We start from the raw sequence: 23,360 nt of genomic DNA, 5'->3' as shown, positions 1-23,360 counted from the left end.
GTGCTCGCTTCGGCAGCACATGGACTAAAATTGGAGCGATACAGAGAAGATCAGCACGGCCCCTGTGCAAGGATGACACGCAAATTCGTGACACGTTCCGTATTTTTTCTTCTTCCTCAGTTTCAAGTAGGCATCTGATTTTGTTATGATTAATAAAGCACTTTTCTCTCTTAAAAAAATGACTAAGGTGGTAACTTTCATGTTATGTGTATTTTACCACAATTGAAAATAAAAATACGTACTTCATATTTCACCTCTTAAAAATGGATCAGTAAACATTTCTGATGATATATATTTTTTAAAAAGTTAAATGTTAAATTTTTCTGTGTTTAAGAGAAACATTTACCCATTATGGAAAATTTGGAGAATACAGAAAACAAAAAGGAAGGGAAAGAAACTCACTCAATAACCCTACAGCTTAGAGATAACCAAGATGAATGATGTCATGTACTTTCATACCTACACATATGTTCATTCACCTGTAGCATCCATTTTGTTCCACTTTTTAAAGAAGATTTTATTTGTTTATTTTTAGACAGAGGAGAAGGGAGAAACATCAATGTGTGGTTGCCCACCGGGGACCTGGCCTGCAACCCAGGCGTGTGCCCTGACTGGGAATCAAACCAGTGACCCTTTGGTTCACAGCCCAGTGCTAAATCCACTGAGCCACACCATCCAGAGCTGTTTCACTTTTTAAAAAACTTAAATATTTAAGACTTCCAATCAAGATGGAGGTGTAGGCACACATGATTCTCCTCTTCACACAACCACATCAAAATTACAACTAAAATATAAAACAACCATCATCAGAACTATCAGAAGTCAAGTTGAATGGAAGTTTGACAACTATGGAATTAAAGAAACCACATCCATCCAGACTGGTAGGAGAGGCACAGATACGAAACAGGCTGGTCCCTCACCCATATGTGGTGGATAAAAATTCGGGAGGGATATCTCAGGAGTGAGGAGTCCCAGCCCCACAGCAGGCCCCCAGCCCAGGGTTCCAGTGCCAGGAAGATAAGTCCCCACAACTTCTGCCTGCAAAAAGCAGAAGGGATTGAGTCAGTGGAAGAAACTGCTCGAGCCCCAAGCAGTTCCTCTTAAAGAACCCACACACGGACTCACCTACACAGACTCATTCCCTCTGGGCTCCTGTACCAGGGAGGTGGCTTGAGGGGCACCAGTGTCATGTAGGGGGAAGCTGAGGTGTCTGGCATCATGGTGAGCAGAGGCCATTGTCCCTTTTCTGAGCCCTCCCTCCACAGAGCCAGCAGACTAGCATTGTATCTAAGATTCCATCAACCAGGCGTGTAACACCGGTTGACCAGCCTTAGAGATCCCCAGAGACTTGCCCCATACAACTTAGGGTTCCACCCAGCTTCTTTTCCACGTGAATGGCTGATCTTGGCTTATGCTTCACGACTTTCCAAATCCTCTCAAACAAGCAGCAGCTGGCCTCAGTGAGCTCCAAGCCCAGAGCTAGTGGTCCAGATTTGCAGGTTGGCTTCTTCTGGAGATCTCCAAGTCCAGCACAAGTAGCATCCATCTCAGATTGCTTTATAACTCAGGCAGGGTGGCCCTGGGCAAAATACAGATGGGGGCTGACTTTGGCCTGCACCACTGGGGAAACCCCAGGGCCAGCACACCCAGTAGACAGCTACAGACTGCGTTGGAACACCACGACCCTGTCCCTGCACAGCTGATTCTACAAGGGTGGAGGTTGGGTTAGGGTGCACCTGAAGGATGCACCTTGGGTACTCAGCATGGGAGGTAGGGGAGGCTGTGCCACTGGACCCTATTGGACACCTACTGCATTAGGGCACACTACCAAGACACAGAATCAAAGCAGCTCTACCTAATACATAGAAATAAACACAGGGAGGCTGCCAAAATGAGGAGACAAAGAAACATGGCGTAAATGACAGATCAAAACTCCAGAAAAAGAGCTAAATGAAATGGAGATGAGCAGTCTATCAGATGCAGAGTTCAAAACACTAGTTATCAGGATGCACAAGGAACTCAGTGAGGACCTTAATAGCATAGAAAAGATCCAATCAGAAATGAAGCATACACTAATTGAAATAAAGAACAATTTACAGGGAAACAACAGTGGAGTGGATGAAGCCAAGAATCAAATCAATGATTTGGAACATAAAGAAGCAACCCCCCCACCCAAATACCCAACTAGTCAGAACAACAGGAAGAAAAGAGAATCCAAAAGAACGAGGATAAGGTGAGCAGCCTATAGGACAACTTTAAGCAATCCAACATTTGCTTCATAGGAGTGCCGGAAGGCTAAGAGAAAGAGCAAGACATTGGAAATCTATATGAAAAAATCATGAAAGAGACCTGGCTGGTGTGGCTCAGTGGATTGGGTGCCAGACTGTGAGCCAAAGGGTCACTGGTTTGATTCCAGTCTAGGGCACATGCCTGGGTTGTGGGCCTGGTCCCTGGTGGAGGGCATGCGAGAGGCAGCCACACATTGATGTTTCTCTCCCTCCCTTTCTCCTTCCTTTCCTATCTCTAGAAATGAATAAATAAAATCTCTTTTAAAAAAGAAAAATAATGAAAGAAAGCTTCCCTAATTTGGTGAAGGAAATAGACATGCAAGTCCAGAAAGCACAGAGAGTCCCAGACAAGATGGAGGAAAAGAGGCCCACCCCAACACACGTCATAGTTAAAGTGCCAAAGGTTAAAGATAAAGAGATGGGATGGGGTGTCCAGGAGAATGGGTGAGAGGTGAGGGGATTAAGAAGTACAAACAGGTAGTTACAGAATAGCTATGGGGATGTAAAGTACAGTAAAGGAAATGGAGCAGCCAAAGAACTTACATGTATGACCTCTGGACATGAACAAGGGTGGGGGATTACCTGGGGGAGTGGGGCTGGGTGGTGGAGGGGCACAAAGGGGGAGAAATCAGGACAACTGTAATAGCATAATCAATAAAATATAATTAAAAAATAAAAAGGCCTATATCCAAAAAAACTAAAGAATTCTCAAAAGTCAATTTCAGTGAGAAAACAAGCAATTCAATTAAGGTTGGGAAATAGCTATGAACAGATAATTTCCCCAAAGAAGATGTGTAGATGGCAAATACATGAAAAGGTAGGTGCTCGGCGTCATCAGTCTTTAAGGAAATGCATGTTAGAACAACAAGATACCGCTACTCACTTACTAGAATGTCTAAAATCAAAAAGACTGACCATGCTAAGTGTTGGTGAGGATGTGGTACAGCGGAAACTCACACACTTCCGGTGTGGGTGTAAAATGATACAACCATTTTAGAAAATGGTTTCGATGTCTTTTAAAAAAACTTTAAATTCACCCAGCCATTCTACTCCGAGAGAAATAAAAGCATGTCTCCGTATAAGACTGTGCACAAACATTCATAGCTACTTTACTGTAATAGCCCCAGACTGGAAACAACCCAAATGGCCATCAACAGGTGCAATGGATAAACTGCTACATTCAGATAATGGAATCTACACAGCAACAAAAAGGAATGATGTGCTACAAGCACGGATCTCAAAATAATTATGCTGAGTGAAGTCGCCAGATAAATGCCAAGTACACAGTGTATGTTTCCCTTTATGTACAGTTCTTGAAGATGCAAACTAATCTATAATGGGGACCCCCCCAAACCCCGGAATTATCTTCTGGTGGGTGAGGCTGCTGGTAGTACAGGCTTCCTCTGCTAGGTGAGTGTTCTAGGAAACCATCTGTATTGGTGTACCAGCTGGTGGTGTTGTGAGAGGCCGTGTTTAGCTTCAATGAATGCTTTTGAAGACTCTTTCAACGCATTTGCCCATTTCATGATGGGTGATATAGGAGCGCACCTGCCCACACTGTGCTGACTGTTCAGCAGTTTTTGACCAAAAAAGTACATGACCTCTGTATCCCACCCTCCCTATTCACCTGATCTCACCCCAAGCAACTTTTTTGTTTTGCTGGATTAAAAAAGTCGTCAAAGGGAAACGTTTTACTGATGTGGAAGAGGTGAAACAAGGGCAGAAGCACTAAAAGGCACCAAAATTGACGAGTCCCAAAACTGTTCTGAGCAGTGGAAAAAACGCCTCGATAGGTGTATTGCACCAAATGGAGAGGACTTTGAAGGTGTCTGAAGTTTAAACATATAAGAATAAATACACAATTTTTATAAATGAATTCTGATTTTTTAGGGTCCCCCTTATTTAGTGACAGAAAGCAGATCAGCGGTTATTTGGGGTGGGGGGAGCAGTGTGAACAAAATGAATAAGAAGGGAGGAGCTACAAAAGGGCGGAAGGAATGTTTTGGGGGCCCTGGGCATGTTTGTTATTTTAATTGTGATGATGGTTTCACAGGTATGTGTGCAGGTCTAAACTCACAGCAAGGTGCACTTTAAACATGTGAAATGTGTGGAACATCAGTTATATCCTGAAGTTGTTAAAATTGTATTAAAATAAAACCACTGAGCCCTGGCTGGTGTAGCTCAGTGGACTGAGGGCTGGCCTGCAAACTGAAAAGTTGCCAGTTCGATTCCCAGTCAGGGCACGTTCCTGAGTTGTGAGCCAGGTCCCCAGTTGGGGGAGTGTGAGAGACAACTGGTTGATGTATCTCTCACATTGATTTTCTCTCCCTCACCTTCTCCTTCCCTTCCCCCCTTCTCTAAAGTAAATAAATAAAATCCTAAAAATAAAATAAAATAAAGTCAAATAAAACCACTGAGGGAAACTGGGTGAAGAGTACAAGGGACTTCTGTACTACCTTTGAAACTTCCTGTGAACCCATAATATTTCAAAATAAAAAGTCTAAAAAGTAAAAAAAAAGCAAAGATATACAAATTTTTAAAAAATTGTATTAGTGCTTGTCAAATAAAAGCTGTACCAGTTAAATTCTCTTTAAAATTGAGAAAGGTCTGTCTCTCCACAACCTAGTGATGTTGGTGTAATAAATAAAAACTACTTTTACCCCCTTGACCAGTGTGGCTCAGTTGCTTGGGTGTCATTCCGCAGTGAAAGGTCGCTGGTTGGATTCCTGGCCCGGTCAGGGCACGTGCCTGGGTTAGGGTTTCCGCCCTGGTTGGGGCGCAGGCTCCCGCATCGATGTGTCTCTCCTTCTCTTTCCCCTCCCTTCTCTTCTCTCTAAAAACAGATTTAAAAAAAATTATTTTTACCAATCCAAGAGGTTGGTCAATTCATACTCCTTGGAGTATTAGTCCAATTTAATTTCACTTCAGGTTTCAGGGGGACGTTTTTATTTTTTCTCTGTCTCGCCTCCTTCGGATGCTTACTGAGACGTCACCTCCGAGCAGCTTTCCGGACCTCCGTGTTTAGGGTCGCAGCACCACCCAGCACCTGCTCCTGCTTTATTTTCCTCTGCAGGATTTGTCACCATCTAGCACGCTGTTTAATTTACCGGCTGAGCTTATTTGACATGTCTGCCCGCACTAAAATGTCAATGCTTTGAGGACAGGGGTTTTGTCTGTTTTGTTCATCACGAAATTCCCGATACCTAGAACATACTGGGAAGCACATCTAGCGGTCCGTCATACCACTGACACGTCACAGGCATCCAGTGACTTTCTTGAATGAATGTTAATTTTTTTATGAGGGTATTTGTCTTTTCTTTTGATTTAAGAACTCTGTATGTTAGGGATATTTACCTTCCATCATAAGGATGCACATATTTTCCCTTATTGATATTTGTCTTTTACTTTATCATCTAAAAACTTAATTTTTATGTATTTATATGTCTTGTCTTTCATGTCTTCTGGGCCTGGGTCTTTCTTCTCCAAGATTGCAAACATTTTTCTGTATATTTTTCCTCTAGTCTCATAGATTTTTCCATTGTAGAGATTTGATTCATCTAGAATTAATTTTTGTCAGATGTAATGTAGGAATAGAACTTTATTTTTTTCCAAATGATAGCTGACAGTCTGTATTTTTCCTAACATACCATTTGAATTTTTCCTAGTATTCCTAACCAACATTTTTGAGGCCTGGCTGGTATTCCTTTTTTTCTGGGAAAAATTCCTTTCCTATTGTGCAATTAAGTCAACATTTATTCATCTCTTATGTTTAATGTAAAGGAACTTAATCTTTGTATTGTGCGGAAACATTTAGCCCAGTACCTAGCACATAGCGGGAGCAGAAATTGTGGGATGAGTGAGTAGGGGACAGAGATCTGTCTGCCTGCCCCATGGGGCAGTGACGTCCTTGCTGGGCATGCACGTGAGCGCTGGAGGGGGTTTCAAGAAATTTTAAAAAATAAGGACAATTACACAAGCACATCTGTGTAGATAAAATCTTTGTATGGCTGCCAACTGTCTTCTTGGAAAGGATCCTGAAATCTTGGCTTTCCTTTTCTATATTGTAATAAATTCCTTTTTTAAAAAATATTTGAGTTTTAGAGAGAGAGAGGGAAAGAGAGGAAAACAACAGTTTGTTCTTCTACTTATGTATGCATCCCTTGGTTGCTTCTTGTATGTGCCCTACCCGGGACCCAACCTGCAGCCTTGGAGGCTGGGGATGACTCTCTCACCGACCTACCCTGCGGGGGCTGTGTTGTAGTAAATTTCCTGTTTATAAAATCCAAAAGTAACGGAAACACTGACTTGTAGTCCAGCTTTCCATCCAATGTTTATTGAACCACCTTCCCTGCGATCCCTGCTACAGGGGTCGAAGATTTCGCAGTGAAAAAACCTGTATAGTTTAGCAGAGAAAGCACGTTCCTGAAACCACGACGCAATAGTTTACTGCGGGTGAGGACCATGCAAGGAATCAGACAGAGTGACAGAGACAGAGAAAGTGAGGCCCAGGGAAGCGCAAGGAAGAGCCAGCCGTTCCACACCGTCTGCACAGTCGCTAGCGCGTCCTGCAGCGCTGCCACAAGCCCGGCGGGCTAGTAGAGGCGGGGTGGGGGCGTGGTCTCGGCCCCCCTATCCCGCCCACCCTGCCGGCCACTGGGAAAGGGGGCGGCACGTGAGCGGGGCGGGCGGGTCGGAACGCGCAAGCGGGCAGCAGCGTTTCCGGTCGGAGGCCTGTGCTGAGCTCCCCGCGTCCCTGGGGGGCGGCGGCGGAGGCGACCGAGGCTGCAGGGGGATCCGGAAGTCAACACCATGTCGAGTCTGCACAAGAGCCGGTAAGGGACCCCTGGGCCAAGCCGGCTCGGTCACTCCTGGCCAGTCCTCCACTTCTCCTCTGCAGAGGGGGCGCGCAGCTGCGGCCATGCACCAGCCGTCCCCGGGCAGTGGGGCGCGGGCTCCTACTTCTCATTGCCTGTGGGCCTGAGAGAGCTCGGAGTGGAGGCACTTCTGCCTCCCTTCCCCCATTGTCACCCCTTTTTTATTTCGCTCTTACTTAGGACCCCTGGTTTCCCCCTTCCCCCGGCGTCTTGCTGATTCAGGGCCTCAATGGCCAGTTCCCCACGGCCCCCTACCCCGTCCTTGTCTCCCCTGTCAACCCTCTGACTCAGTATCCTCCTCTTTCCGAATGCTCCCCGTTCCCGTGCTCGTTTTTTTCTAGAAATGCTAGAAAACCGGGATTCTCCCGTCAGTCCCCTCTCCCAGGCCAAATCCTGCCGCGTTGGCTAAATTTTTCTCAGTCTTCAGTTTTCCTCCAGGACTTGTTTTTAAAACCCTTTTGTCCTTGCTTGCCGCAGGCCCAGAGGTCTACTAATGGTTATATTTTTGAGCCTGGAGACCTGCGTGCAGGTTACACAGGTCCGTTGACTACGGATCAAATTACTCCTGGTTCCTAGGGTTCGTGGAGTTCAGATAGTGAGCTGTGGGCTGGGCCTGGCCAGCAGGAAGTGCCCAATAAATGCCAGCTCACTAAATAATAGAGTGTGTTTGATTTCATGGTGCTTGTTTGATAACCTCTAGACAAGAATATTTCTACGTTTTGGGCTTGGAGGAAACGTGAGCTATACTTCCGTAACTCCCCAAAGCTGACTTTGATTAGGACCTTGACCGACTTTGCCATCTTTATGTCCTGAAGGAGAGTGAGGAACAGGTTGGAGATTGGTAGTGTAAGGGAGCTGTGGGTAGAGGAATGGCTACTAAACCTGTTGTCTTTCGGTTTGAGTGTATTTCATTTGCTTCCTCCTCCTGTCTTCTAGTATTGCAGATTTCCAGGATGTCCTGAAGGAGCCCACCATCGCCTTGGAAAAGCTTCGGGAACTCAGTTTTAGTGGTAAGAGGCAACTCTTCCTTTTCGGGGTTTTCCTAGGGCAGTGTTGTGGCTAGGATGGAGGGGAACACACCCAAGGCCACACCTGCTCAGTTCTGGGGGCCAGCCTGCCTCTCCCGGCCTCTCCAGGTCCTGTGGAGCTGAACAAACTGTGACTCTCCTGAGCTTGCAGGGCATTTCCAGAGGCGTGGCAGCCACCCTTAGTGGCCGTGGTTAGCTTGCCTGTGGGCCTTAGGGTGCTTAATCAGCATCTGAGTGATGCTCGCTGCTTCCTTGGAGTAGCTGGAGAGGACTGAAGATAGCAGGGAGAGAGTGGGGAGGAGACTTCCTGAGCTCAGGCCTGGTCTTCCCTCATTCCATCAAGCTTCCTGTGTTATAGAATTTGGCCAGCTGCGGAGTAGTTGCTGGTTTTCTCCCTGGCTTGGGATCAAAGCCTACTCCGGCGACAATGAACTTTGGTTCATGGTGAGATTCCAGCCTTGAGACCCTGGCCTGAAGAAGCCACACCTCAGCGGTATTTGACTTTGCCCTTGCTAGCGTGGTTAACCTTCCGGCAAGAGATCTTGGCTCATCTTTAAAATCCCCAGGGTATTCTGTATAGCGTCTTGGCACCTCTCTGCCTTTGTAACTTTGTCAGCAAGGAATTCTTGAGTAGCTCCCCGCGTCGCCACGCAGATTCTGAGGTGGGGGCATCACCTCCTGGTCACGGTACAACCGCTGCCTCTCAAGGTGTCTGATGGTATTGCAGAAGTTTGTCTTTCTGTTCCGGAGTGGCAGGCAGGCCCCTGGGATCTGGAGGGGTCCCAGCAGTGCAGGGAGTTGAAAATCTGCCAGGCCTGGGGGGAGGGAGGCAGCCTGCAGCGCGGGGTCGAAGAGCTTGGGCCCTGGAGTCAGACAGACCTTTGTGTGAGTCCTTGGTTGCTCGCTCTTTACAGATGAGCTTCTTTTCTTTTCTCTTCTCTTCTTTCCTTTCCTTTTCTTAAGATCTTAGTTATTTATTTTTAGAGAGAGGGGAGGGAGGGAGAAAGGGAGAGAAATATTGATGTGCGAGAGCCGCATAGATCGGTTGCCTCTCCCACACCCCCAGCTGGGGCTGGCCTGCAACCCAGGCATGTGCCCTGACTGGGAATCGAACCGGCGACCTTTCGGTTCGCGGGTGGCACTCCATCCACTGAGCCACACCAGCCAGGGCGGATGAGTTTCTTTATTGTAAGATGGGGACAATGATGCTGATCTTCCCTGCTTACTAGGGTTATGATGAGGATTCAGCACAGTTAGGTCCATGAGGATTCACCACAGTTAGGTCACAACACACTTAGCATTTGTAGCTTAGTTGATATTCCACATGTACTTACGGAATACCTTCTGTGTGCCACGCCCTGTGCCAGCCACTGGGAATGTAGGACAAATGCGGTTCTTGTCTTTGTAGGACTTCCCTAGTAGTAGGGGTTACAGATGTTAAATAGTACACAAAATATATTACGCAATCCAAGTAGTAATGGATGCTATAAAGTAGCCACGGAGTCACTATTTATAATGAATGGGTAACCTGACTGGGAAGAGGTGGTGGTTGGTACAGGCAGCTCTGAGGAAATATCCAGGATAAGAAGGTGTTATCCTCAAAAGAACATTCCAGACAGAGGGAGCAGGGGTCAGGGGTCATGGAGACAGATACACACAGGATTAGCATCTAGTCTAGTAGCCTTTGTGGCGGAAAATGATTCTGGAAGGAGTACTTCTTGCTCACTCTACTCCCTGCCAACTGGCTCCCAGGTGGAGGGCTGGGGGGATTCTGGGGCTCCAGCCTAAGGGCGTGACCTTTGCCTGCTGTGTCCACAGGCATCCCCTGTGAGGGCGGACTTCGGTGCCTCTGCTGGAAGGTGGGTGTGCCTTCTGCTCTGCTGAAAGTCCCTGGGTTCCTGCCTGGGCCGTCCCCACCCATCCCTCCCACCCCGCCCCTTGTTTCTGTTCTGCACCTTTACTTACTTTGTCTGGGGAAACTTTCCTGGGAAGTCCTGGGTTTTCAGCCCCTCTCAGTTCCCCTCCAGGACCCCTTGGGGCTGGGACACTTTGTAATGCAGGTGAAGCCCTTTGCTTCTTGCCCAGACAGGTCAGTGGCAGTGGTGCGTATTGGGACAAGAAAGGCTGTGCTTCACCCACAGCTGTTAGCTGGCATGGGAGTGGAGGCCCAGCGCCCTAGCTCCCAGCCCCATTGAGCACAAGGTCTCATATCATTTGGAAGAGTCTGTGAGGAAGAGAAGCGGAAAGGCCTGCTTGGGATAAGGGGGAGGGAAGGGGAGGCTTCCCCAGTGCACGCCTCTGTGCCTAGGCTTCAGCCCATCCGGTCTTCTCTGGGCTTTACCGGGCGTTTTCCTTGGGGCCTGTCAGCCTCCACCTACTGTCCAGGGTTGGGCTTGGCGAGTCCCCAGAGCTTCGCTCCTCTCCCTCTGCAGATTCTCTTGAACTACCTCCCAGTGGAGAGAGCCGCATGGACCTCCATCCTGGCCAAGCAGAGGTGAGACCCAGGGCAAGGGGCTCATGGGAGGGTTTCTATATCAGAACAGGTGGTGCTGAACCTGCCTTGCCTCCTGTTGGTGCCTCTCTGTTCCGGGACCCCCTGAGCAAGGCCTTTGGGAATCATCCCCCCACGCTTGTCTCCTGCAGGGAGCTGTATTCTCAGTTCCTGAGGGAAATGATTATCCAACCTGGCATTGCCAAGGCCAACATGGGAGTGTCCAGGGAGGATGTGACCTTTGAGGACCATGTGAGTAGGGGTCATCAGTGGGAACTGAGGCTACAGAGTGGGGAGGGGTGTGGGCTTTGGAGTGGGCAAGGCCCCTCACCTTAGAGGACGGGTGCAGCCGGTCTCGGTCCCATCTGGCCCTTCCAATACCTCCTTTCTTCATTTTGCTGCTCAGCCCCTAAAGGCCGCTGTCTCTCCCTTTCCCCCCCGGGCTCAGCTAGGAACATATGTGACGGCTGGGGCTTAGGGTGTGCTGTGTGAGCAGCACGAAGCCGGGTTCTCCGCGCGCCTGGTCTCCTTTGATAGTTGAACAGAGTCAGATCGGGGCGGCAGTGAGGATAAACTGCCTTCCTGTGGCCTGGAGGGAGCCTCGGCCAGCCCACCAGCACTGAGCTTCGCCCGGTGTGCTTTTCAGTGCAGGAAATATAGGTGCATCAGACCCAGGCCTGTCCTCCAAGGACCGCAGCTGGCGACTCAAAGCATTGATGAGTTAGATTCGAAGAGACTCCATGATACGGCGTTCACTCATCCATTCATTCTGTCAACACGCCCCTAGTGAGCACCCGCTGTACGCGGCATTCCAGAGCCAGAGCAGCAGGCAGGCAGAGGGGAGCCCTGCCTGGCAGGGATGCCCTCAGAGCAGAGAGCAGGGCGTGGCATTCAGCTGTGGGGTTTGAGTGGGATTTGTGTGGAGGTGGAGGCCGCTCCTTGAAGGCTATCTCGGCCGCGGCTGGGCTGCTAATGAGATCATCGGTGTGAGGCCCTGGCTCAGGCCTGCAGACTGCTACCTGCCTCTGGGGCCCTCGCGCGCCGAGGCCCAGCAGCTGGTTTTCTCCCCACAGCCACTCAACCCCAACCCCGACAGCCGGTGGAACACGTACTTCAAGGACAACGAGGTGCTGCTGCAGATCGACAAAGATGTCCGGTACGCTGGGGCTGGGCGCGGGCGCAGGGGACTTCTGGGGCGTGTCCCAGTCCTGCCCTTTGCCTGCCCAGCCCAGGCCCCTGGGGTCGGGAAGGCGTGTGAGAAGCCAGTTGGTGGGAGGTCTGGATAGTCAGGGGCAGGCCCCAGTGGCGGGGGGCCTGAGCACGGGGCTGGCGAGCACAGTGAGTGTTTGTGTGTTGGGGGGGGGGTCCTGTGCATGCCCGTCTCTGCCTCAGTGTCGGTTGTCCTCGGCATTTATGGGTTCATCTGATCATTCTTTCATCAGATGGCTATTGAGCCCCTGCTCTATGGCAGCCCCAGCGCCAGGCTCGGGGTTGAGTGCTGAATGCAGACACAGTCCCTCTCCCAGAGGAACCTTGAACCTTGGGGGGAAGACGGGAAGACAGGAAGAGAGGTGTTCAGCAAGTTAGATCCTCTGCGCCATGAGCATTTCTGGTAGATGCGCTGAAGGAAGAGTTCAGGGTGTTTCCAGGTGTTTGGGACACCTTCCTTGCCTGAGGAAGCAATGTTCCTGGGGAGACCTGCGGAGTCGAGCCTAGGGGAAGAGGGAGGGAAAGGCTGTGGTGTGTGGGATCCGCCTGTGGGGGCCCTGAGAGCCCATGGAGCTTGGCATGTTCAAAACGCAGTGTGAAGGGCAGTGTGGTTGATGCCACCCTGGAGGGAGACACGGGTTGGACCTTGGACTTGATTCCAAGGACGTGGAGCAGTCATACAAAGGTTTTAGGCACAGGAGTGACAGGGTGAGATAAGTGGGTTTTTTTTTTTAATTGTGAGCTACAGTGTGGGCATGAGTGTGCTTTCCCACTTGGCATGGAACTGAGGAAACGGTGGCTGTGCTGTCCTGTCGGGTTGCCGTGTGGCCATGGATGGACCCTCCCTCAGGCTGGGGAGGGGCTGGGAGGAAGGCCTCGGCTGCAGTGGGGCCGAGTCCTTCGGGCTTGGCCTCTGAGTCTGTCCTCCTCCTTGCAGTCCCACCTTCCCCACTTGTCAGCTGTGTTTCCAGCCACTGCCCACCCTGCCCACCCTGGGTGCTTCTCGGCTGGTGCTCATTGTGCCCAGGTACATCTTCAGGTGGCCTCAGGGAGGACCCCGGCCCGGGGCGGCCCAGCCAGGATGCAGAAGGGGGCTCTCACGTCTGTTTTCGGGCTGCTGTTGGGGCAGCCTGTATTCCCAAGGGGTTTTAATGGTCCTGTTTAAATCAAGAACCATGTCTTGAACCCAGTTCTGGAGAAACAGGTCGCGTCTTACACGGGTGGTGGTTGTAGCGTGGTGCCGCGTGTCCAGAGGGCACGTTTGCAGTGTGTAAGAGGTCTGAAAAACTGTGTGTGCTGCAGTGCCTATGTTGTAAACATGTGGTCCCGTTCTCGAGACCATCTTCAGCTGCCGTTTTTTTAGCAAGAGAGAGAGAGAGAGAGGAATGGGGAGAGACATACAGACACTAATTTGTTGTTCTGCTTATTTATGCTCGCATCGGTTGCTTCTTGTATGTGCCCTGACTGGGGATTGAACCTGCAACCTTGGTGTATCAGGACGATGCTCTAACCAACTGAGCTACCCGGTCAGGGCTCAATTCTTTTCTTGTCACTTAGTCTTGGACACTTATTTCCCATGTCAGCTGTGTAATATTCTACTGTACAGTGTGTCACTTAACCAAATCTCTTTTACCATTTTCAACCACACTACAGTTAACGCTCTTACGCATATTAGATATTTTTGACGTGGAAAGATGTTTGTGGTTTAAGGGCGTTGGATCGTAAGATCATAAGGATATATATATGTGTATATGTGTATATATATATAAGGACATATATGTGTGTATAAGGATATGTATATCCTTATAATATGACCTTGATAACGTTCCCTATCCTTATATACATATACATATACATATACATATATGCTCCCGTGTACCTGCAAATACATGTGGGTATATGTGGGTATATATATTATGACTATATTGTCTCTTGAAGACTATACTGTTTTTAAATGCAATTAGAGAGAGGGGAAGGGAGGGAGAAAGAGAGGAAGAGAAACATTGATGTGCGAGAGAACCCAGCCCCCAACCCAGGCATGTGCCCTGACAGGGAATTGAACCGGCGACCTTTTGGTTCACAGCGCTGAATCCCCTGAGCCACACCAGCCAGGGCCATGTTGTTATTGTTTTAAAATGCCCTTTGGGATGCTGGAGCATCTAAAGCCTCCACCCTGAGTCACGGCGCCCTCTCCTGTCCCCTCTCTCAGGAGGTTGTGCCCGGACATCTCCTTCTTCCAGAGGGCCACCGAGTACCCATGCCTCCTCATCCTGGACCCCCAGAATGAGTTTGAGACCCTTCGCAAGCGGGTGGAGCAGACGACGCTGAAATCCCAGACAGTGGCCCGGAACCGGAGTGGGGTCACAAATGTGAGAGGCGCCCTGGGGCCCCTCATGATGGCCTTTTGCTTTTGCTTCCCTTGGCCACTGTCCACTGGACCCATGACCATCTGTGCTGGCAGTTACTCAAGGCAACTTTGATTCTGCCCGGGCTCTGTGGGAAAGCCAGGGATCCAGGTCAACACTGGGTATGAGGGCTGCTGGGGGAGGGCCCTGCTGTGCAGGGAAGGGGCTGTGCCGCTGCTGCGGGGCTGGAGGTCACTCTTTCAGAGGTCAGGACAGGTGTGATGGGAGCTGACTTGGCCTGGCTATCAGGGAAGACTTCCCTGAGGAAGTGACATTTAAGCTGAGGCTCGAAGAGGTAGGACACACCATTCCAGACAGGGAGGAGGGCCCGTGTGGAAGTCCTCAGGCAGGAGAGAGTGTGGTGTGTTCAGAGGATCCAGTGTGTCTAGAGGCAGAGGGAAAGGGGGAGGGTTTCTGGAAGATGCTGGAGAGGCCGGGTGGTGGCCATGCAGGGCCTTTATCCTGATGGCTGGGGCCCTTGCAGCGTTCTAAGCAGGCGGCGATGTGATTCAGGCATGCTCCTGTAAAAGACCACTGTTGGCGCTGTGGGGGTATTGGTCAGATGGGGTAGGAATAGAGGTGGGGAGGGAGGAGCAGGGGTAGATCTGAGAGACTTAGGAGGTAGAATGGATAGGGCTTGCACTGGCCAGGTCATGCTGAGTATTTGAATCAGTCTTCCACAGGTCCCTGTAAACTGTAGCCAAACCAGTGTATGGATGGTCTTATCACTTAACTCGTGCCTACTGCTTTGGTACCTGGAGCTCTGACTTCCTGAAAACTTTTTGCTGTCCTCCAACAATGGAACAGTCCTTCTCCGTAACCTGTGAAGAGCTAGAGACAGACCAGTGGGATGATCGATCAAAGCCCCATGTCTGTAGGAGAGCAGGCACTTCCCGCTTCGGGGGCGGTGGGCAGTTACAGCTGACCCCGGGGCTCCGCATGCCTACGAGAGAGCCGGGTGTGCTGGGAGGTGCGGAGTGCAGAAGGCTAAACAACTGCGGGGCCTGCTGTGTGGGCGACCCTCTTTCTTGGCCACTGATGTCCTGGCTGCAGGACTTGGCTTCTGTCCTTCATTTCACTCAAGTCATTGGAGACCAAGAGCTGAGCTCTTGCCCATTTTAGGTTTGGACCTTGTCCTGGGGCAGAGCACCTGACCAGAGATTCATTGCTAGACTTCTGGATTTGTGGTGGGGCAGTTTGAGTTAAAGCTGACCATCTGTTTGACTCTGGGCAGGTAACACCGGGCTTACCTTCCTAGGCCTCCAATGGCTCTTCTGTAAACGGGGCGTAACCATTTCTGCCCTGCCTGCCTTTAGATTTGCCAAGAAGGTGAGATGAGGTCGTGAGGTCGTGGCTGCGCAGATTGTTGGAAAGCTGGAAAGCACCGGGCGTTCTCCGAGGCCTGGACCTCAGGTTCCGGAGTCAGCTAGTCTGGGATCAAATCCCAGTGCTGCCACTTGATGGGAGACCTGATGAGTGACCTAGCTTTTCTGAGCCTCAGTTTCCTCATCTTGAAAGCGATGGGAGAGAATATTCTAGGTTGTTAGAGCATTACACGGAGGGTGCTTGCACGTAGAGCTCTGGGTAAGTGTTAGCGGTGCGCGTGTCTGTCTGTACACTGGTATGTGCACGTACGTACACGCACACGTGTGTGTGTGATAGGAAAGGGAGGTGAATGTCCCCGGGGCCCTGCATGTCCCTGCCGGGGTTTGCCTGGGGTTTGCTCAAACGGGCCACCCCCGGCACCCGCATCTTTACAAAGCTCTGGAGGCTCTTGCTGGGCAGACGGTGGTGGGAACCTGTGTTCTGTTGCACAAGTTCTGAACAGGGATTATCATCTCTATTTATCTCCCAGCTTTTTCTTATGAAAATTTTGAAACATTCAGAAAAATTGAAGAGGAGTACGGTGCACAACCATATACTTTCCACTTAAATTTAAGTTGTTAACCTTTTGCCGTATTTGTTTGTGTATTACAGAGAGTGAGTTGCAGGTGTCCTGACCCTTCACCCCCAGCACTTCCAGAGGCATCTCCCGAGAATAAGGACATCCTCCTCCCTACCACCAGCACCTCTAGGAAATTAACATAGTCGCATAATAATACCTGACATCCAGCCCATGATGGGTGTCCTCAGTCGTGCTAAGAATATATTTTTTAAAAAGATTTTATTTACTTTTAGAGAGAGGGGAAGGGAGGGGGGAAGAGAGGGAGAGAAACATCAATGTGTGAGAGATACACCAATCTGTTGCCTCTCACGTGACCCAACTGGGGAGCTGGCCTGCAACCCAGGCATGTATCCTGACTGGGAATCGAACCAGCTACCTTTCGTCTCTCAGGCTGGCACTCAGTCTGCAGAGCCACACCAGCCAGGGCGGTTGCACTAAGAATATTTTTGATTCTTTGCTTCCAAACCAGGACCAGCCCAGGTTTATGTGTTGCACTGGGGTGTTGTGTTTCTCTAGTCTCCTCATGTGGAGCAGGCCTCCCCTCGCCCCCAACCCATGTAGCGTTGTGCTTTTCGAAGATGTCTGTTTCTGACGTATTTAAATTTTGTCGTCTCAATTGTAGCACAGCGTGACTTACATGCAGTAAAATGCATAGATCTTAGGTGTACACTAGATGAACTTTTTCTTACGTATATACCTGTGTAAGTGCCAACCAGAACAAGACACAGAACGCTTCTGTCGTCCAGAACGCGCCTCTGCCCAGTCAGTGCCCCTCTCCGCAGAGGGAAGCACTGTTCTTCCTTTTACCACGTAAATCAGGTGTCAGTCCAGCTGTCCTGTAGTGTGTCCCACGTCCTGGATTGTTGGCTTGTTTCCTTCTGGTGGTGTCAGCCATGTGCCTCTACACCCTGAATTTCCCATAAGCTGGAAGTTAGCTTTAGGCTTCATGGTAGACGTTGCTGGTGAGAATGTGCTGTTCATAAAGCCACCCGTTGTCTTCATGGGCCCCTCTGTCCTCCCCCAGATGAGCTCCCCACACAAGAACTCGGCACCAGCATCCCTGAATGAGTACCAGGTGCTGCCCAATGGCTGTGAGGCCCACTGGGAGGTGGTGGAGCGGATCCTGTTCATCTACGCCAAGCTCAACCCAGGCATCGCTTACGTGCAGGGCATGAACGAGATCGTGGGGCCCCTCTACTATACCTTCGCCACCGACCCCAGCAACGAGTGGAAAGGTAAAAGGGCTCTTGGCTGCGCTCATCGCTTGTTGCTGGTTCCCTAGAGAAGTGGACCGAGGAAAGCCAGGCTGTGCAGCTCACATCCCATCTCTGGGTCTCCATTTTCTGTCTGTCAGATGAGGGGGTTGGCCTGGATCCTTTCTGAGATCCAGTCTGGCTCAGACTTTCTAGAATGTTGGGCGTTTACTGAGCTCTTGCTATTTTAACTGAATTTCTGATGGAGGGGATGAGATGTACGTACAGGACACTGAATGGGAGAAAGAATTTAAGTAAACGATGGTTTGAAAAGTGTCATCAGAAGAGCATGTAATGAATTGATGAGGAGTGTACAGTGCTGCCAGGAGATGTGAGAAAAACGGAGTGATGTCCTTAGTCTGGGGGTGGGGAGAGGTCAAGGACAGAGAAGGTGTGGAGCCTGACCATGGCAGGTGGTGACGTGGTGAGACTCCGAGCGAAAGGGAGGATCTCACAGGTGAGATTTGCGGGGGGCACTCTCAGCTGCCCTCACCCTGCCCGTCTCGTCCAGAGCACGCCGAGGCAGACACCTTCTTTTGCTTCACCAACCTCATGGCTGAGATCCGGGATAACTTCATCAAGAGCCTGGACGACTCGCAGTGCGGCATCACCTACAAGATGGAAAAGGTGTACTCCACCTTGAAGGATAAGGATGTGGAACTCTACCTGAAACTGGTGAGGACCCCCAGGACCACAGGGCCCGGGGCAGACAGGTGGAAAGGGGCAGAGGACGGCAGACTTGCCGAGCATCCCAGGTGAGCTCTGGCTTGAGCCTGGGATGGAAAGTGGCTGCTGCTGCTGTCTAGGGAGCACTGACCTACTGCTGAGACACCGGGCAGCAGATGCTGGGAGTCCAGGCAGGCTGGCAGCAGAGGGAAGCCGGTACGGTGCCCATCGTGTGCCAGGCACAGGGCCAGGCACTTCCCACGCGCTTTCTGAGTTCAGCCTGTTTGTCCTCTGAGAAAAGGAGGATAAACTTCACTTTTAAAAGTGAAGAATAATTTTTTAAAAATTGATTTTAGGGAGAGAGAGGTGAGTGAGAGGGAAAAACATCGATTTGTTGTTCTGCTTACTCATTCATTGGTTGATTCTTCTTTGTACCGTGACCGGATCAAACCCGCAACCTTGGCGTATGGGGCAATGCTCTAACCACCTGAGCACGGCTAGGGCTAAGTTAAGAATCATTTTTTAAAAATTGGTGTAGTGGTGTTCCATGTTTATTTCAGAAAACAGTGTGCCTGGCGCTCACCCCTGGCCCGCTGCCTCCTCGGTTGGCTCCTGGGCCCCACTCTATCTGAATCCACACCTAAAGACTGCGTGGTGTCGCGTGGCGCCCAGCCTGCAGGGATTGTGCACCTACCCCGCGCCCCTCTCTCCCCAGCAAGAGCAGAACATCAAGCCCCAGTTCTTCGCCTTCCGCTGGCTGACGCTGCTGCTGTCCCAGGAGTTCTTGCTGCCTGACGTCATCCGTATCTGGGACTCACTCTTCGCAGATGACAACCGCTTCGACTTCCTCCTCCTCGTCTGCTGCGCCATGCTTATGTGAGTGTGGCCTTGGGGGGGGGGGCGCGTGCGGGGCAGGGGCAGCTCTCACAGGGCTGGAGGGAGTCTCTGGGGTCCTCAGTGACACCAAGCTTGTGGGGGGTGTGGTGGGGAAGGGAGGGGCCCAGCTGGGCCTGCACTCAGGGCTGCCCAGCGTCCCAGCGCCTCGCTGCTTGTTTTCCTCAGACTGATCCGGGAGCAGCTGCTAGAAGGGGACTTCACTGTAAACATGCGGCTCCTCCAGGTAATGGGGTTTGGAGCGGCAAGCTCAGTCTTGGCCGGAAGGCAGACACTTACCCAGTGGCCACCCCACGCCAGCTGCTGTGACAGGCTGGGGCAGGAGCAGTGGAGTGTAGCAGGTTTAACAGTCTAGTCTCCTGAGGCAGATCTGGGTTTGGATGGATTTGAATCCCAGCTTTGCTGCTGACCTTGAGTGTGGTGTGGCCCTGAGCGAAGGGCTTGGCCTCTCTGAACCGAGTGCTCTACCCAAGTTAACCACACTGGGGCGCAGTGGCGCCCCGGAGGCCGCAGTGCTCATTGGGAATCAGGCTCAGACCTGGAGCTGCAGAGTGCAGGGCTGAGTGGTAGAGACGGAGGGCTCCAGGGTCAGACCCTCGTTCTGCTGTGCTGGCCATGGGACCTGAGCCAAGTGACAAGCTCTCTAGGCCCCAGTTTTTTCACCCACACCTGGCCTGGGGTCGGTTTTCAGTAACTTCATTGAGTAGATCTGTAAAACAGGCATAATCACAATAGCCTCCTCACTGAGCTTCTGAGGTGCCTCAGGGAGCTAATGTATGGTCCTTAGCCCTGTGCCCGGCGGGGAGAGGTGAGGCAGAGTGGGCCTGGTCCTACGGAAGGGCTCTGAGACCCTGTGGATGGTGCTAAATGTGGGGGTTAGGGCAGAATGGGGGTGTTGATAACCTGTGGTCTAGCATGGCGACAGGTCCCAGTGGGAAGGGCACAGGTGTGGCAGAGGTGGCAAAGGGTGGGCTGACTTCAGAGGCATCTTGTTGGCCTTTCCCGTGCCCAGGATTACCCCATCACAGATGTCTGCCAGATCCTACAGAAAGCCAAGGAGCTTCAAGACTCCAAGTAGCCTGACAGCAAGAAGCCCAGGTTTGGGAGAGAAGGTCCCTGTGCCCTGGCTTCTGGGACACGAAGAAGCCTGTGGGATCCCCCTGAGGGGAAGCCACAGGACTGGCCCACTCCAGGCCTCCTCACTTGGCTGTGTTGCCCCAGGCCACTCCCACCAGGGACACACTGTGCCATGCCCCTTCCTGATTACCAAGCCCTGGCTCCCTCCACTCTTGAGCCCTGGGACCCTTTTCCCAGGCTGCTGAGCAAGGCTGAAGCTCCCAAAGTTGTTGCCTGGAGCTGGGGCAGATTGGGGGCACTGGGGGCTGCCATAGGTCCCTCCCAGCCTCTGCTCTGCTGCTCCCTCTCCTGCCCTGGCCTTGGGGGGAGGTGCTCAGCCTATGAGCCAGAAACCACTTCTTCTGGGGGTTGGTGCTTAGGGTTCGCCAAGGGGAAAGTGACACTGTGAGGGAGCTAAGGAGCTGCCAGGCCCAGGTCACACCCTCTGTCCCTCTCTCACTGAGTGTGTGTGTGTGTGTGTCTGTAGTTGTGGGTTGGTGTGTGTGTGTCTCTTCATCCTCCAGGTGTCTGTGTGTATGTGTCATTGTGGGTGTGAGGGAGGCAAGGGTGTCTTTGAATCCCTCGAGGTCTCTGCCTCTCCTCCTCTGTCTCTCTGCCTGCCTCCCTCACTGCTCCCGCCACCTCCTTCACTGTGCTCTGTGAGTCTCTCTCTGCTCCCGTCCTTGCTCGCCCTCTGCCCCTCTCTCTCGGGGTGCCTTATCCCAGCCTCTTCCCCTCACTCCTCCCCTTCGTGTCTGCGAAACCCAGAGACAGAATGAGGAGTTGGGGCTCAGCAAAGCCCCTAGAAGTCAACCTTGGCCTTCGTGCCCTGTTCCCACCCCCAGCCCTAGGCTCCCAGGCCCTCAGACTGGGTGGGAGTCCTCAGGGCCTCGCTGGAGGGCCCTGGCCCTGCTCCCCCCAACAGAAATCTTGGAAACCAAAAGCTGCTAAGAATGGTGGCCTGTGAAGCTTTGAGCCTCTGACCCTCCTTTCTGCCCGGGATGGAGGAGGGAGTCTTCCCAAGATTTCCCCAAAGGAACAGGACGTCCTGGGGACCCTTTACAGGGGTTGGAGTCCAAGTGCTTCAGAAGAGTAGTCATTCCCGTGGCTTCCAGGGCCCATCCCAGGGAGGGTGAGTCCCTGAAGGGCAAGTGGGACCAAAGGGAGGCTGGGCAGGTCAGGCAGAGCTGAGCTCAGAGGCCCCGGATCCTGTCAGGGCCGGGGGAGCCGTGTGGCTCCCAAACAGGCCGAACAAGGTGCTGGCCCTTCTCTGGCCACCTGCTTGGGCCATTCCCAGGATTCGGGGCTGGCGCGCTTAGAGCAGGAGCTGCTGGCTACTCCCACTGCTGGGCAGTGGGAGGCACAAGTCCCCACCCTCCTTTTGTAAGGAGGCAGATAGTTTGGGCCTGGAAGGCTGGGTAAGGTAGCAAGGGTCTTCATCCTCTCCTCAGACTGGCTGGCAGGTGCCCGCTTGCCCCTGAAGCCTTCCTGAGTCGGCAGCCAGGACTTCTGCTGCCCGCAGGGACCAGGCTGTGGGCCAGGCTGGACTGCTCCCCCCAGACGGCTCCTCTACCAGGCTGTCCCTTGGATGTTGCTGGGACTTCTCTGCACTTGCCTTTTTGCCACCTCCTCTCATAACACAGTTTTTGGGAGACTTTGCTATTTATTCAGATTGCAGGATATTTATTGTGGACTGTCAAGTGCTTGGTTTGGGGGTGAGGGTGGGGGCTGGGAAGGTTGAAAGGATTTGGAAGCATGGGCTTCCTGACTTTCAGAGGTCAGACTCAGCATCCTCTCCTCCTGCCTCTGGAACCTTCCTGGTTCTCCAGCACATTCTGGCTGGGAGTGCTCTGAACTCTGTACTGGAACTGAGTGTAATGGAGGCTTCAAGACCCTGCCTGGGGTGGGGACCCACTGCTTCCCACCAGCCCGGCCCACCTTCCCAGAACTTGTCGGCTGGTTGTTCAGTTCCAGCTTTGACCTCACAGTCTGAGGCTTGGACCGCAGCCTGGGACCCAGCAGACACTGCCCAGGACACCTGATGCATTCCCTCTTGCCTGTCCCCTTGCCGTCCCTTCTAGGGCCATACTACTTGAATCACTGCATCTAATTTGTCTCAGTGGCAGGCCTGAGACCAGTGCCCTCTCCTTGACTTTGGGTCAAGAGCACAGGGACTGTGTCTGGGTTTGGCTGAGGAAAGGACCTGCCCTTGGCAATTCCCTCTCCCCAAACTCTCAGGAGGTTCCCAGAAGGCCAGAGTGCCCAAGCTTCCTGCTTGGGAAGCCGCCACCCCCAGGAATTTGAACACTTACAGATTGGGTTGTACAAACTCAGCAGGTCTCACTCCAGAGGGTCAGAATGTTAGTCTGCCTTTGTTTTTGTTCTTGTTTTGTTTTTGAAAACAGTTTGGTTTTTTGAGTCAATGCTGTTGATGACAAGTTGTCTTTAATAAATAATGTGTTCTCTACAATGGGCATTGGTGCTGTGATGGGCTAAAACCTTTGAGACCTCAGACCAGGAAAAAAAGTTTGAGCGGGGTTGGAGTCAGGAGGCTCTTGGTGTTGCCTGAGAAAAGGCCAGGATATTCTTGGTGGAAGAATGCATTTGACTCTTCTTCAGCCATGCAGTTTGCAGCTTGTGGGAGGAGGGAGTGCAGACCCGGGAAAAAGGTGTTACATCGTGGTTTCATAGCAGGTTATTTTTTAGATTGGAAAACTATGAAAATTCAAAGACACGTAAATAAAGTAAGCCATACATACTGCACAAACCGGAGAAAATCACTGGTAATATGTTAGTCTTTGCAGATGTGATTTTTGTTACCTAATTGTTTATTTTTTTCAAACGAATACTTTTATTAATGTAATTTTTTTTTAAGGCATTGTAGGGTTTTGTTTTTTTTATCCCAAATACCTGCGGTCAGGTCTGCTACTCAAATGAAGTTACAGCTGGGCAATTTATGACCCTTAAAGATAGTACCTCTCCATTTTAGGGTCCACTGCAGATGGTGCAGTGCTTGCCCAGAATCCCCGGAAATACGTAATTGTCTTCTTGATACAGTTTTGAGTATTGTCACCCCCCTCACGGCAGGTGGGGAGCAAGTTGCTGTATGACTTTAAAAATGTTTATAGGATATATACTATTCTATGTAATATGCGGACAGTGTTGGAAACCAGTCTATTAAAGGTTTTATT

At 51.2% G+C, this 23,360-nt stretch overlaps 1 protein-coding gene and 1 non-coding gene across 4 annotated transcripts; both read left to right on the top strand.

The window, feature by feature from the left end:
• LOC112306624 (U6 spliceosomal RNA) lies at positions 1 to 107 on the top strand. Its single transcript, XR_002974954.1, has one exon. It is a non-coding gene; the product is annotated as a U6 spliceosomal RNA (small nuclear RNA).
• A 6,854-nt stretch (positions 108 to 6,961) lies between these two features.
• Positions 6,962 to 22,639, top strand: TBC1D13 (TBC1 domain family member 13). Of its 3 annotated transcripts, none has more exons than XM_053919891.1 (12): positions 6,962 to 7,120; positions 8,099 to 8,172; positions 10,009 to 10,049; positions 10,623 to 10,684; positions 10,834 to 10,933; positions 11,755 to 11,837; positions 14,100 to 14,259; positions 17,409 to 17,475; positions 18,005 to 18,168; positions 18,875 to 19,035; positions 19,222 to 19,279; positions 20,066 to 22,639. In XM_053919891.1, exons 1-12 carry the CDS (start codon positions 7,098 to 7,100, stop codon positions 20,129 to 20,131), a joined length of 1,059 nt encoding a protein of 352 aa, XP_053775866.1. In that variant the 5' UTR covers positions 6,962 to 7,097; the 3' UTR covers positions 20,132 to 22,639. The 3 variants fall into 3 exon arrangements, with proteins under 3 accessions (XP_053775866.1, XP_024418043.1, XP_053775874.1); XM_024562275.3 differs by having other exon boundaries at positions 17,265 to 17,475; XM_053919899.1 differs by lacking the exon at positions 10,009 to 10,049 and having other exon boundaries at positions 6,985 to 7,120; positions 17,265 to 17,475.
• Positions 22,640 to 23,360: the final 721 nt, after the last annotated feature.

This window comes from Desmodus rotundus, chromosome 1 (genome assembly GCF_022682495.2).
Source record: "Desmodus rotundus isolate HL8 chromosome 1, HLdesRot8A.1, whole genome shotgun sequence".
Lineage (NCBI taxonomy): Eukaryota > Metazoa > Chordata > Mammalia > Chiroptera > Phyllostomidae > Desmodus > Desmodus rotundus.
The sequence above is the reverse complement of the archived record's forward strand: the minus strand, read 5'-3'. Positions and strand labels throughout refer to the sequence as shown.

What these genes read in the sequence shown, in the direction of transcription:
- TBC1D13 (XM_024562275.3), top strand. Translation starts at nt 7,098, where the DNA reads ATGTCGAGTCTGCACAAGAGCCG. An exon ending in CAGATCGACAAAGATGTCCG is followed by an intron (nt 11,838 to 14,099) that starts GTACGCTGGGGC and finishes CCCCTCTCTCAG; the next exon opens with GAGGTTGTGCCCGGACATCT. An exon ending in TAAACATGCGGCTCCTCCAG is followed by an intron (nt 19,280 to 20,065) that starts GTAATGGGGTTT and finishes TCCCGTGCCCAG; the next exon opens with GATTACCCCATCACAGATGT.